The following is a 14863-nucleotide window of genomic DNA, read 5'->3' as shown; positions in this document are numbered from 1 at the left end:
TCAATAAGTATATAATTCTTAAATCATATATATATATATTTGATGGTTTTTCTAGTTGGATTTCAAAATTATAACAAAGGAATGACTTTGAGAAATTTCACGGGCCCTGAAATGTTTTTCAAAAGTTTATTCTCTCTTTTTAAAGGATTTTTTAATTTAGCTAAATTTAATATACTTGAAATCACATGGATAGCTTTATCAAATAAAAATTAATAAATATATTTTAAGTTTTTGCCTTTGAGAAAGGGCAAAACAAGTTATTTTGTTTAATATTTCTTAGAATACAGCAGTGAAATTTTAAGATGTAATTTTAAATAGCAAAAGCTCCTCACTACTGCATTTTAAATTAGGCTGGAAGTGGTGCAGTGTTTACCCCTAGTAAATCAAAAGTTTACTAAATACTAAATTTACTTGCTTCGCTTTGCCTATTAATATCCTTGTAAGCAATTGAATCCTAGTAAAGTAAAATTCTTCTGAAAAGGTTACTGAAGGCTTCCCATGATTCCTCTGTATATGCAAATAAGCCAAAGTGTATACTCTTTAAAAATATAATTGCTAACATTTACAGATTGTTGTTAAAATACTAAATCTGACAATAATTAATCACCATAAATGAAAAATCACTTGAAATATATAGCTTTGCGACAGTGTTTGTTAAAATCTCAAAAGGCAACCATGTTCCTTACATTTGTTGCTTGTGTGAGAAAGAAAGCTGTCTGGAAGGAAATAAAAAGAGGTTTCCTTGAGATGTCTAACTAAAATTAAAAATCAATATATTGGGCCTCATAAGTTAAATTAAATAATTTGTGTTTTGCCTCCTTAAACAAAGTTTATGTAAATTTACCCAAAGACTAATATCAGAAATTTAATTAATGTCATTTACTGTCCATAACTTAGGACAAGTAAAGTTAAAAGAATAAATGTTATTTCAAACTGACTTAAAATTGGCAATTGGGCTAAGTGGATATTCAGGGGAACTTAGCTGTCACCTATTAAAATATAAACTACTAAAATTTTTATATAAGACCTCCATCATTATACCAAAAAACACTAGGCAGGAACCAATTCCTGGAGCCTTAACTGTTTTTACTGATGGGTTATCAAATGGGAAAGCTGCCTGTCATACTATAAATTCTGACCGAGTCATACTGACCAGTCACACCTCTGTGCAAAGAATTGAATTAAAAGCTATTAAGGCTGCGTTGCAAGATTTCCAACAGCCTGTTAACATAATTTCTGATTCCTCTTATGCTTCAGGCCTAGTAAGTACAATTGAAACTGCCCGGTTGAAATGGTTTAGTGACCAAAGTTTATTCTTACTATTTAAGCAAGTTCAACAGATTGTGCAGCAGAGAAAATACCCTTTTTATATCATCCACATCAGGGCTCACAGCATATTACCTAGCCCGTTAACTAAGGGAAATGCACATGCTGATCAATTGGTTGCTTTATTAAAATTCCAACTTGAAAAACAAAAAGGGGGGATGATGGAGAAATCACCTCGGGTAGGCTGCACCTAGCTTTAATTATTCTAAAATTTTTCACTTGTGATGCTAATGGAAAGACACCTATGGAGCTACATTGGTGTCAGAATAAAAGGAACAGCCCAGAGACCACTGGGGCACAGTAAAGTGAAGTATGGTAACAATCATTTCAGGTAAAAACTATAGTTTCATACTGATCTTAAAAGGCACATTTTTCCTTTACCTGGGAAGGACAGCACAGCTATCCCAAGGTCAGAGGGCTCCAGTTAACTTGTCAACTCAGTTTTCTGGAGACCCAAAGCTTAATTTAGATAAAGTGCCTAAGTTTAACCCAGGTCACTCAAGGGTTCTAGACCCAAAACTGTAATTTAGATAACATGCCTAAGTTTAACCTAGGTTACCAAGGACTCTAGATAATGTGTTTACCTAGAACTGTATTTAGATAGCATACTGTCTGTGCTTCTGTAATTTATTTTTTGAAAACTAGGTTCCTCATTCCAAACCTTGAGTTTAAAATTTAAGTTGTCATGACCTAGAACAAAGAATATTCTTACATGGTATTATTCTACAAAGTTTTATTAATTTTTGATGCTTTACAACAGTATATTGTGCATTTATCCCAAACAAACTTACAAATTAATTCTTTAAATATTTTGAGACTGTGAAGGGATTTATTCCCTCCTGGGAAGGCATTTAAGCATTCTGTATTGACCTCTCTTGGCCTTTTTTGCCAAAAGGATTCCAATTGTCTACAGCTATTATCTGAGCTCTCTGTTCAAGCTGAGATCATGAAAAGCTGGTACCATGGATCTGACTCTTGCCCAATGGCATAAGCTGGGCCCTCTCTGGAGAAGAAAACTGAGTTCCCCAATGATCAATGCCGGGACCCCGCCAGCAGGCGAGGGGATCCAAAGGCAGTTGCTGGGCATGGAGGCCAGAGGGACATAGGCTACCAAGGAGACAAAACTGAACCTCAAATCACCCTACTTGGCCCAGAGATGGCTGGTAGTCAAAGACGGGTAAGACCCCACAGGGTAGGGCAACCTAAGACAGGCACAGTCGGGGGCCAGTAGGAGAAAACTTGGGGATCAACAGAGGTGGGGCACAGATCCTCACCCCCCCAATTGTGCAAGGGCTTGAACACTCGGCCCTTCTGAGGAAGGTCTCCTGTTCCCATGGCTGCTTCTTGCTTCCCATGCCCAGCCCAGATCAGGAACCAAATAACAAAAGAGATTTGGTCCAGCTGAAATCAGAATCCAGATAAACGGAGGCTTTGCTAACAGACCGTATGTCTAAATCTAGCCTAACAACAGGAATGCTTGGGCCTTCACAAGGATGTAAAGTGATACTTTTCATTAATATTTACAGTGTAAATTAAGATTATTGTTAAAATATTAAATTTGACAGCAAAATAGTTTTCAAATTAATTAAAGTCAAGTTTTCAAATTAATTAAATTTGGCTAATTTGAGATAAGTAATTATTCAAAAAGTATTAACCAAAATTTTCATTTTGTGGTAAACTTGCTATGAAATTAAAGCATGTTCAGGTTCATTTTTTTGTGTGCAAAAAAATAATATTTAAAGCTATCTAGACTGCATTATACAATTTCCAAAAAGACTTCTAATTAAATCAAAAAAAGGGGGGATAGTGGAAAAAATATAGTGGAAAAATGCCATGTAAGAAAATAGATCTTATTACTAAATTAAAATTTTTTTGTTAGCGAGAAACCCAGAAAAAACACACATTATGCCAGGGTAAGCCAGGGAAGATCATTTTAAAGAAAAGACCCCAAGTAAGGTTTTTTCCTTTAACCTTTGGTCAAGAATATGTTTGTATACTTTCAGAGAACAGCTACAATTCCATGTGGATTCCTGTAACAACGGATCCCAGAAAGCCAGCCACAAAGACAGAAGAGACAGTTCAGAGATGGAGATGGTGAAGATGCCTTGCCATGCTAGCAGTCAGCAGCCGTGGGTCACTGCAGGTTGCCCAGGACCAGACCAGAAAGGAACGGACCTGCATTTTGCACAATCCAGAACCAACATTTCATTGCTGGCATGTACACACAAACTGTCGGACATTGAAACTTGGACTCAGAACTGTTGGACATTGAAATTGGGACTTGTTCTTATATTTCTAGTCTACAGATACTTGATTTTTTTAAAGAAAAAATAAGGGGGAGATGCCAGAGTCCATTCATTGTCTTCACTAGCTGAGTTTAGACAGACACCCCCAAAAGCTAGTAACCTTTGAAGTCCTAGCAAAGGTCAGAACTGTGCACCACCCAGTTAATCTAGGAACCACCCAGGTAATTTAGGAAATAATAGTTGAAGCATCCCCACCTTAGTTCACTTAATTCCTTAGATACTTATGTAGATCCTTGTTGATTATTGTTAATCAGATACTCTGCCTATTCCTGGAAATCTATTGATGAGCTAATCAGATATTTTGTCTATTACTGGAAATTGTCTGCTGATCTGTGTGTCATTGAAACCTCCTTACCCTAAGGGCTACTCCAGATCAATAAAAGATTGGAGTGGCCTGAGCATCGGTGGAAGTCCTTCGGGACTTGTCCACCTGGTCCCCCAATATTGCAAAATTATCTCGTGTCTTTTTCTCTCATTTGTTGTGTGGCTCCTCTTTCAGATACCGAACCCTACTCCACGCAGAATGTTGATAGATGCATGTTTGTTGTTCATAATTTGTATCTTTACCTTTTTCTTCTTCTTCCTCTTCTTAAAGAATACCCTTCAGCATTTCATACAATACTGGTTTGGTGGTGATGAACTCCTTTAGCTTTTCCTTATCTGTGAAGCTCTTTATCTATCCTTCAATTCTGAATGATAGCTTTGCTGGATAAAGTAATCTTGGTTGTAGGTTCTTGCTATTCATCACTTTGAATATTTCTTGCCACTCCCTTCTGGCCTGCATAGTTTCTGTTGAGAAATAAGCTGACAATCGTATGGGTACTCCCTTGTAGGTAACTAACTGTTTTTCTCTTGCTACTTTTAAGATTCTCTCTTTGCTTTTGCTCTTGGCATTTTAACCCTTTGAGTGCCAACCAATATCCTAGGACAGGGGTGGGCAACCCCTGGCACACGTGCCAAACATGGCATGCCAGTAAGTAACTTTTACTGGCATGTGAAACCCTCTCTTATAATTTTCCATTTACAATTTTTTTCTAAATATTGACTTTTTTATTTTTCAGATAAATTCAGGGTACGTGCATCTTAGATAAATAAATAATTTTACATAACAAGTTATCTTAAAGACCATAGACATGGATGGATGAGAGAGGGAAAGAGTAATTTCTATGCCTCTGCCTTAACTCTCCCTGCCTTCCTAGAACCGACCAGTGTTTTGGTTTCATCCACATATGCTTGTGAGTCTTTGTTCTCAGTGATGAATTTTATTAAGTCTCATAATAGGAGTAGCCTGACAGATGAAAGTAGTAGCTAATGCATATCTCTGATGGTCACAAAAATATAAACCTGATGTAAAATCTCTGTCATCAGTGATGCAGCAGCAAAAGTCCCACTGATAATATCAAATGGAGTGATAAAGTTTTCTGTTGGACTATCAATGTACATGTATACATTAAAAAATAAATGTATTTTTCATCATCATATACTGTGTTTTTGTCGCTCGAATGAATTTCATTATTTCTTCAAGGTTCTTCACATACATACACCTTAAGAAATAATCAAGTAGGCGTAACATATTCTCAAAAAATTTGGGTAGTCACGCAGAAGAATTTTGAGTCAGAGATTTTGCTGGTTTTGGCATGCACTCACAAAAAGGTTGCCCACCCCTGTCCTAGGAACTATGCTAAAATTGCCAAGGTAAAAAATAAATAAATAACATAAAATAAAATAAAATAAAATTGCCAAGGTATTTTTGCTGATTTTACAGAAGTTTAGGAACAAAATTATTAATCCCAAGTAAATGAAGTTACATATTCAAAACTTAAGGAAAACTTTACTACATTGACATATTTAGCAATATCATCATGACTAATAAAAGCAGATCTAGAACTGGACACCATTTCAAAGCTTTGATAGCGCTCCTGGCACTCTAGGGGTTAATTATGATGTATTTTGGTGTGGTCCTCTTTGGATTCCTTTTATTTGGGGTTCTCTGCACTTCCTGGACTTGTAAGTCTATTTCTTTTACCAGGTAGGGGAAGTTTTCTGTCATTATTTCTTCAAATAGGTTTTCAATATCTTTCTCTCTCTCTTCTTCTGGCACCCCCATAATTCAGATGTTGGCATGCTTGAAGTTGTCCCAGTGGCTCCTTACACTATCTTCATATTTTTGGATTCTTTTTTCTTTTTCCTTTTCTGGTTGGGTGTTTTTTGCTTCTTCATATTTCAAATCTTTGACTTGATTCTTCCAATTCTCTAGTCTGCTGTTTAATCTCTGTATAATATTCTTTATTTCAGTCAGTGTATGCTTAATTTCTAGTTGGTCCTTTTTCATATCCTTGAGGATCTCACTAGATTTATCAAGGGTCTCACTAAATTTATCAGCACTTTCTAGAAAATTCTTGAAAAACCTATAACTGTGGTTTTGAACTCTATATCCAGTAGTTCGCTTTCCTCCATTTCTGTAATCTGTGACCTGTTTCTTTGTCTATGAATTTTGGTTGCTTCCTTGTGTTGATAGAGTGGCTTTGTGTGCTAGGTGTCCTATAGGGCCCAGTGGCTCAGCCTCCATAGTTACCTGAGTTGGACACTCTTGGTGCACCCCTTTGTGGGCTGTGTGCACAGTCTTGTTGTAGGTAAGCCTTGATTGCTGTTGGTATCAGTGGGAAGAATTGACCTCCAGGCCAATTGGCTGTGAGAATCAGCTGTCTACTTATGGGGCAAGTCTGGCTTCAGTGGGGCTTTGGTGCTCTCTGAGTCTGCCCCCTGAGTGTATCCCTTATGGATCTGAGGGGTTGTAATCTGGATGGTCCCACTCTGACCACTGGGGACACTGGCTCTTGGATCTCTAAGGAGGTGCTAATTTAGCCTCTGCAAGATTCTATGGGGCCTTGGGCCTTCTTTTGGATGTTCTGGGTCTCTCCAGCTGCAGTTTGTTAGGTAATTTTAGATTGCAAAGGGCCAGGCCATTCATATGCAAAAGCCTCTGCACACAGCTTAGGTGGAGCAAGGTCTCCGCGAATCAACAGCATGGAGCAAACCACAATTGCTGATCCTCAGCCCTGCCCTAAGAGGCCCTGGGTCTCAGTGTCCCTCGGTAATAGCTGCAAGCACCTCTGAGAGAAAGCCACCCTCGAGTTTCGCCTGATGACAGACAGTCCAGTTTCTCCCCATATGAATCTGGGTCCCCAGAGACTCGCCCAGAACTGGACTTCAGAGCAATCAGGAGCTTGTGACTCCCTCCGGATTGAAAAAGACAACCACATCCTCAGTTGCCAGCCCTTTCTGCACAGGCCCTCCGTACCTCAGCACTTTACTTCCGCACCTCCTCAGAGTATCAGTGTGCTTTTCTCTTTCCTTCTAGTTGTAGAATTTCCAATCAGCCGTCTTCCTGTGGTTCTGGATGATGTCTGTTTTGTCTTTTAGTTGTATTTTTGAAGTGGTTGTGTGAGGCAGCAATTTCAGGTGTTTACCTATGTTTCCATCTTGGTTTCTCCTTTTCTTAAATTTTTAAAATATACTTATGAATGCTTCATTTATCTTATATTAGTAAAAAACAACTAAAACTACTTTATATTAGCTTATTAAGGGATTTTTACCTTATTAACAGTCTATTATGTACCTTTGTGTTGTTTTTCATCAACTTGTAGTGTAAATTTTCATAAAAATTTTTCATAAAAATTATGGCATATTTTTTATGTTTTCTTTTGGCTTCTTTAGAGTTTTTAGACTTCAATTTTACTATTAAAATGTACTTGGAATCTTTTCTTTAATGCAGAGGGTAATTTTTTTTTAATCCTTACACAAGGATACTATTTTTGTCCCATTGATTTTTTAGAGAGAGTGGAAGGGAGAAATGAAGAGGAGAGTGAGAGAGAGAAACATCAATATGAGAGATACATCAATTGCTTGCCTCCTTCAAGCTCATGAAAGGGTACAGGGATTGAACCTAAAACCCTTGTACATACCCTTGACCAGGAACAAACCCTCAACCCTCCAGTGGTAGGCTGATGTTGTAACCACTGAGCCATACCGACCAATGCTTTATTTTTTTGTGGGGGTGACATTGGTTAATAAAATTATGTAGATTTCTTGTGTAAACTTCTACAGTACATCACTGGTATATTGTAGTGTGTCCACTTATGTTTTTTAAAAAGTAAAGATAGCAATATTAATGAATTCATGTTTCATATAGAACATTTTTAACTTCTGTATTTGAAAGAAATACAAATGTATTGGGTGATGGTCCCTGAATGTAGAGGATAACCTTCAAAGATATTACTGTGACATGGAGGAGAAATAAGGATGTTGGATTCATGAAGTATAGCCCTGGAAGGTTCACTTAGTGAGTTCTTTCTTTCTGACTCATAGGATTGAAACTCCACAGCTGACCCTGACAAAGCTCCACATCCTTCTTGAGCAAATGGGCAGCCTGCCCTGTGCTATGGATGAGATTAGGGCTGTCAAGGTGAGGATGGGCCTGACAAGCTGGAATTCTGGTTAAAAATAAATACCAGTAAAGTCTCAGATAGCAGGGAAAATTGAGAACCTGATTATTCTATGTAGCTCTTTATAAATACATCTCTTTGAGAAGCTATGGATATGGGCAGTCCAATACTCTCTCAGGCCTGTTAGCTTATAATAAGGGATGGCCTTCCAAACAAAATGGTAAGCAGAAAAAGTCTCGAGAACTTTTCAGATAATTACAGGAAAGCAGGTTGTTGTGCAGTAAATACCGGACCTATCAAGCACATGTCTCAGGGCATGGTTGAAGATAAGTGTAAATCAATATATGTCTACTAGAGGCCCAATGCACAAATTTGTGCATGGGTGGGGTCTGGGCAGCCCGACCCCAATCCGGGAGGATTGGGGCTGGGCCTATCAGGAGGAGGAGATAGCAGGAGGTTGGCCAGCCAGCCTGCCACAATCCGACCCTATCAGAGCTGGGTTGACTGGGGGGAGGGGTGCTCCACCCCCGAATGGGGTGGGTGGTGCCAACCAGGGGCCAGCGGCCTGGGGGAGGGATCATGGGTGATTGGGGTGGGGGGCCAATCTGGGTGGGGCTGGGCAGGGAGAGGGGCTGCAGGAGGTTGGACGACCGGCCCCTCCCCATATTGAGGTGGGGGTGGGATGATCAGGGGTGAGGCCAGCTGGGGGGAGGGGCTGCAGACCTATTGTGGTGGAGCAGGCTGATCAGGGATAAGGCTGGCCCGTGGGGGAGGATGGAGTGGGGGTAGTTTGGCTGGCTGGGTCCCGCCCTTGATCGGGGTGGGAGAATCCAATCAGGGGTGGACCAGGCAGGGTAAGAGGCCACTGGAGGTTGGTGAGTAGCAGACCAGGTCCAGGTGGTTCATTTTTCCAGGTGACTTAATTTTTTCTTTATCCTATATCTCTGCAGGATATCCTAGAACAAGTGGAGGTCTATCAAGTGGAGGCCAGGAAGGCCCTAGCTAGCCTCACAGCTCCCCGTCTAGGGCTATTGCAGTCACTGTTAGAGAGGGGGCAACAGCTGGGTGTTAAGGTGCCTGAAGCCCATCAGCTCCAGCAGCAGGTGGAACAGGCAGGATGGCTAGATGAAGTGAAGCAAGCAGTGGCCCCTTTTAGCTCAAAGGGGCTCTCTGGTTATCATGCAGGGGTTGTTGGTTAGGGGTACCAAGGTAGCCTCCAGCCCTTCTGTGGACAAGACTCAGGCTGAGCTTCAGGAGCTGCTGACCATTGCGGAGCACTGGGAAGAAAAAGCTCATTTTTGCCTGGAAGCCAGGTGGGACTTAGCCTTTCTCCCATATGTACCCTGACTCTAGTCTTCAGAGTTTGTGTGTGATCCTACATATGGGTTCAGTGGCACCAGACTCTCTTTAGGCATGTGGTAAACTGTAAAGATTTGGCATCCAGTTACATAAATGTTCCTACTGTGTCAAAACAGTAATTAAAGGAAATATTCCTAGACTGAGTTAGTTCTTAGATCACAGATGTGGCACCTGACTTATAAAATACTCACATGTCTGCCTCACTATTTAGAGAGTTCCTCATACTTCAGCAATTATTGGTCTGTTACCCTGTTCAATTTTTCCCAGCTTATGCTTTTGGCAAGGAAATAGGACCAAAAATATGCCCTGTATACCTGTGACTTTTAAAGATGTATTTCTCTTTTCTCCATTACATTTAGCCAGAAATATCGACCAGCTACACTAGAAACCATAATTCATGAGGCAGAAAACATCCCTGTTCACCTACCTAACATTGAGGCACTCAAACAAGTGCTGACTAAGGCACAGGCATGGATAGCTGATGTGGATGAGATCCAAGTGAGGACCTTGTTTCATATCTTTCTATTGGTGTTCAGGCAAAAAAAGATAGTTTGACTTTTTAACTCCATTGGGTTTGGTTAGAAAAAGGAGGTAGCCTGTTGAGGGAGGCCTAAAGGAACTGTAGTTGTTAGGATAACAGTGAAAGAAGAGAAATATATATGGGTCTAGGCGGACACTGTCAATAAGAATCAAAGCATAACAAATAACTGGCCTGTTAAGTGGGTATTGTTGTTTTTTGAGGCAGTGAAACTAGGAATTCTGGGAGAAAGGCATATCAGAATATATGCTCTTTCAGAATAGTGTAGGTTTTCCTTAATGACATATTACTGCACAGGAAAATATTCAAGATTTCTCAGTGCAGTCAAGATATACTTGTTGGTGACATAATTTTAATGAGCTTTCTAATGCCCCTGTGTCAGAATGGTGACCACTATCCTTGCCTGGATGACTTGGGGGTGGGGGGGCTAGTGGCTATTGGCCGGGACTTACCTGTGTGTCTTGAGAAGCTGAGACAGCTAGAGCAGCAGGTACTGATAGCACACTACTGGAGAAAGAAGGCCTCCAAGACCTTCCTGAAGAATACAAGTTATATATTGCTGTAGATAAGACCTCAGGCCTTGACCCATCCATTCTCCTCCTGGCCTGGCTGGTTTGAGATGACTCATGATTACATAGGTGAGTGTTGTGTGCTGAGTAGAGAAAGAGGTTGGGGGACCCTGGTCATTTCTTCTCTGTTTTCCTGCTTCAGGTGATTTGCCCATGTGCAAATTTGAGCTCAGATAGTACCAGGTACAACCGGTGGACAGACAAAGAACTTGGATTATGTCAATCTGACACAGAGCTGCTGGGATTGTCTGCACAGGACCTCAGGGATCCAGGCCTTGTGGTAAGGGATTTGGGCCCAAATGGGTAATTAAGTTTATGACCTGAGTGACCACTTGTTCCCTGGGCCTCAGTTCTCCTAGTTTGGAAGTAGGGTGTTAATAGTACCAAAGAAGGGAGGACTACTGACTTCTTCCCCTATCTTGGGCATGACAGACTGTGGTTTTCAAGATGGGGGAACAGAAGGAGAAGGAGGGTATCCTGCAGCTGCGACACACCAACTCCACCAAGCCTGGCCGACTAGCATCATCAACCACAGCATCCTTTGCAACCTCCATCTGTCTGTGTGGTCTGTGCCAGCTGGGGTGGGAACTATACAATGTGACCTGTGTCAGGACTGATTCCATGGGCAATGTGTTCCAGTACCCCACCTCCTCAGCTCCCTGAGGGCCAGTTCCACCTCATCCCCACTGCTGGCCTGGTGGGAATGGAACATCAAATTTTTGTGTCCATTGTGCATGTGCTCACAGCACCCATGCCTGGAGACTGTCCTGGCACTGCTAGTAGGTCTGAAGAGACTGCCTGTGTGGCTGCCTGAGGGTGAGGCCCTTCAGTGCCTCACAGAAAGAGCCATTGTCTGGCAAGGCCATGGCAGACAGGCTCTGGCTTCTGAAAATGTGATGACTCTGTTGGAAAGACTCTCTGAAGTTCATCAACAGCTACAGGCTGAACACAGGTTCAAGGAGACCCCACCCATCCTTCAGTCCCCACCTCTGGGCCTGTCAAAGAAGTCAGTAGCAAGAATATACCTAAGGTAAATTGTGCAACCCAGCCGTTGAACTTCTATCGCCTAGCATTACCCCTATTTTGGGTCAAGTCCTATCACTATTATCTCATTTTTTATCTTCATTCATCCTTCCACTTTGCATCCCTGCCTTCTCTCAGTTTGTGTCTGCCTTTCTCCTCCAGGAGGTGGACAGGTCCCTTGGTTAGTGCTATAACAGCAGTTCTCAACCTGTGGGTCGCGACCCTTTTGGGGGGGTCGAATGACCCTTTCACAGGGGTCGCCTAAATACATACTGCATATCATATATTTACATTATGGTTCATAACAGTAGCAAAATTACAGTTATGAAGTAGCAACAAAAATAATTTTATGGTTGGGGGTCACCACAACATGAGGAACTGTATTAAAGGGTCGTGGCATTAGGAAGGTTGAGAACCACTGCACTAGAGGATGAAGAATAATGCCTAATTCTTCTAGTACTGTTAATCCATTCTTGCTCTCCTTGGCAGGTTCAAAGGTTGCCAGAGAATAGAGATATCTTGACCAGTCCTGAGAAGGTAGCATTAGCACAGGGCTTAAGGAAAACAGGTAGGTCTGGGCTGTGGATAGGCTGTTGACTGGATATTACTACTGAATATATGGTCTTTTGGCTTTACGGATATAGCCAGAGGCAAATATCTAAATTATCTTGTCCCATAATCCACCCAAACCTGGGGCTACTATCCTCACTATTGCCACAGTTCACTGGCCCCATATTGGAGCTGCCTGAGGAGACCCAGGACTCACTGGAGGAGCTCATGCTGGAGGGGGATCTTCTTGAGGTGAGACTGGATGAACACAATAGCATCTGGCAATTGTTGCAGGCTGGGCAGCCTCCAGACCTTAAACAGATTCATACACTTTTAGAGGTAAGACAGCAGTTCATAGCCAAGAAGTTACACCAAGTAGGTAGAGAGTGCAAGCCTGACTACTGGCCTACAACTTATTTTTCTTCTCTGTATATGATTCTAGGTGGAGAAGCTTGAGCATCAAGGAAGTTTGACAAGGGTCCAGACATTACAGAAGCTACAACAGCAGCAGCAGAAAGTAAATCTGGGTAGAAAGAGTCAGGATCTTGTTCAAGAAGAGGTAGAGCCAAAAAAAGCCCTGGTGCTCAAGAATTAAACCTGAGGAGGTTCAAGAGGAGAAAGGGTATGAAGAGGAAGAAGATCATGATAATATACTCCTGACACATTCTACAGTCCATAGTCACATAATGAACGGGAACCAAAATAACTTAGGACAAAAGGATTCAGGTCTCACAACCTCTTTTCCTTCTGTAACTCTTTTGCTATTCTTGTCCTACCCTCAGCAGCAAGAGTTGTGACAACAGCACAAAAGTGTTTGTGGATTTTTTAAAATTTTGCTGCCTGCTAGTCCTATTTGTTACCTGGACTTTATTTCCTATTGAGAATTTGTCCCTTCAGAGTTTCTAATAACCTAACTAGTAAAGGCAGTGTTTTAGGCTCAAGTCCTAAACATAGTATCTAGTATTCTTCTTCCCGGAAGTCTTATGTGTGGACAAAAGGGGCTACATGCTGACCTGACAAGCTCAGGAGAGGCCTGCATGGCAGTCTTGCAAACTCGGAGACCTAAAGTAATCACAAAGGATGGTCTGAAATTAAACTTTAACTAAAAGCAGTTATGGTGGGCAGTTTCGTCCTAGGCCAGTATCTTCACTGACAAGGTCCACCTTTACCGTAACTGAGCCTATCTGTCTTTTTGCATCTATGATAACATGTCCTTGGGATGTCTGGGTAACTTGTGATTTCCCTTTTTATGGAGCCCCAAGGGCACAGCCAGGTGTGCTGGGCCCAGGACAGATACCACAGATTCCTTCATTTATCATGTTAACTGTTCCTGTCCATCATTTTACTTTTTGTCCAATCCCGGAGGTTTCCCCACTTTACTTTATCCCTCCTCCTTAATCTATCACCAATGAATTTCATGTAACTCACCTATGTCCCTCCTTTGGTTGCAATGTATAAATACAATTGTAACCCCGCCATTCTTCGGAGCACTATCTCAGTTCGTTGAGGTTCTGCTTCCCAGCATATGTTGACAGTTTGGCTCAAATAAACTCACCAAAAATTCTTTACAGGTTTCAATGTTTTTTTTTTTACGTTAACATATGCCAGAGGCATTACTGGGACCAGAATACAGTGATTGATTTATTAAGCCAGTTTCATTCTAGACTGGGGCAAATAAAACTTCACAAAGACAAATGTACCTCATCTCTCAACCCCTTCCTATAGTCCTTCCTTTTTCTCCTTATATATTAAAATATTTTGAGAAAAGATTCCAGTACCTTTATACTTCCTCCTTTTCTACTGTACATTGATTTTTCTCTCCTTTTTTTTTCTTTCAAAATCTTCTTATTGTCCCTTTTCTCATATTCTTTTTATTTTTTATTTTACTATTCCTATTAACTTTTCCTCTCTTTTTGTTTATTATTCTTGTTATCTTTTCTCTTTCCTATTTCTCTTTCTTTTATGGTTGTTTCTGCTGTTGTTGTTGGGATCTTTAATATGTTTTTGTTTGTTTCCCACTTTTTTAGCTTGGTTTTGTTTTACCCTGTCAGTACATGTACAATAGCTATCACAATGTTATTGTGGCTAAGCCTTACAGTTTGCTACCCTGAGAGGAGAGATCACACACTAGTGGGGCAATAGTAATAAAGACTCAATTACCACAGGAGACCCCAAGTAATCCACAAAAGTGTCATTTCTAGAACATCCAGCTCAGGAGATTGTAGAAATTGCACTACTGAGTCCCACAGGACATATACTAAAAAAGCCAATACCATGAAGTCTGGGAGGCATATCAAGTATATTGATATATAGATAGAAACACAAAGACAACTAAAATTGGGAAACAACCCCAAAATTAAAGAAGAGCAGGAATCACCAGTAAAAGACCTAAATGAGATGGAGGTAAGAAAGTTACCAGACCTAGAGTTCAAAGTAATGGTTATAAAGATGTTTAAGAAACTTAAAACTATAAGGAACTTACCGAAGGACTTGTATGTATGCATATAAGCATAACCAATGGACATAAGACACTGGGGGGAAGGGGAGGCCAGGGGATTGTCAAGGGTGGGGACAAAAAAAAGGACACATATGTAATACCCTTTGTAATACTTTAAGCAATAAAAATAAAAAAGAAACTTAGTGTGGACTATATCATCATGAAAACAATACAGAAAACATGAATAAGAACCAGGCATAAATGAAGAATATTATATCTGATATCAAGAATATACTGGAGCCTAGCTAGAG

The 14863-nt window shown here is 40.7% G+C and overlaps 1 protein-coding gene and 1 long non-coding RNA gene across 2 annotated transcripts in view; one reads left to right on the top strand and one right to left on the bottom strand.

Moving 5' to 3' along the window:
• Nucleotides 1-12912, top strand: part of LOC132225635 (lysine-specific demethylase 5D-like) — a 31068-nt gene extending 18156 nt beyond the window's left edge. The window contains 13 exon segments of the mRNA XM_059680702.1: nucleotides 8001-8097; nucleotides 9028-9228; nucleotides 9230-9390; nucleotides 9796-9934; nucleotides 10357-10533; nucleotides 10677-10823; nucleotides 10976-11108; nucleotides 11111-11503; nucleotides 11506-11573; nucleotides 12056-12134; nucleotides 12255-12454; nucleotides 12558-12695; nucleotides 12697-12912. Coding sequence (XP_059536685.1) covers nucleotides 8001-8097; nucleotides 9028-9228; nucleotides 9230-9390; nucleotides 9796-9934; nucleotides 10357-10533; nucleotides 10677-10823; nucleotides 10976-11108; nucleotides 11111-11503; nucleotides 11506-11573; nucleotides 12056-12134; nucleotides 12255-12454; nucleotides 12558-12695; nucleotides 12697-12912 — 2149 coding nt within the window.
• On the bottom strand, nucleotides 303-1368 carry LOC132225545 (uncharacterized). Its single transcript, XR_009450966.1, has 2 exons — nucleotides 608-1368; nucleotides 303-425 (listed from the first exon to the last, which is right to left on the bottom strand). It is a non-coding gene; the product is annotated as an uncharacterized LOC132225545 (long non-coding RNA).
• Nucleotides 12913-14863: the final 1951 nt, after the last annotated feature.

Source organism: Myotis daubentonii, chromosome Y, assembly GCF_963259705.1.
Source record: "Myotis daubentonii chromosome Y, mMyoDau2.1, whole genome shotgun sequence".
Lineage (NCBI taxonomy): Eukaryota > Metazoa > Chordata > Mammalia > Chiroptera > Vespertilionidae > Myotis > Myotis daubentonii.
Note: the sequence above shows the minus strand (reverse complement) of the source record. Positions and strands in the feature narration are given on the sequence as shown.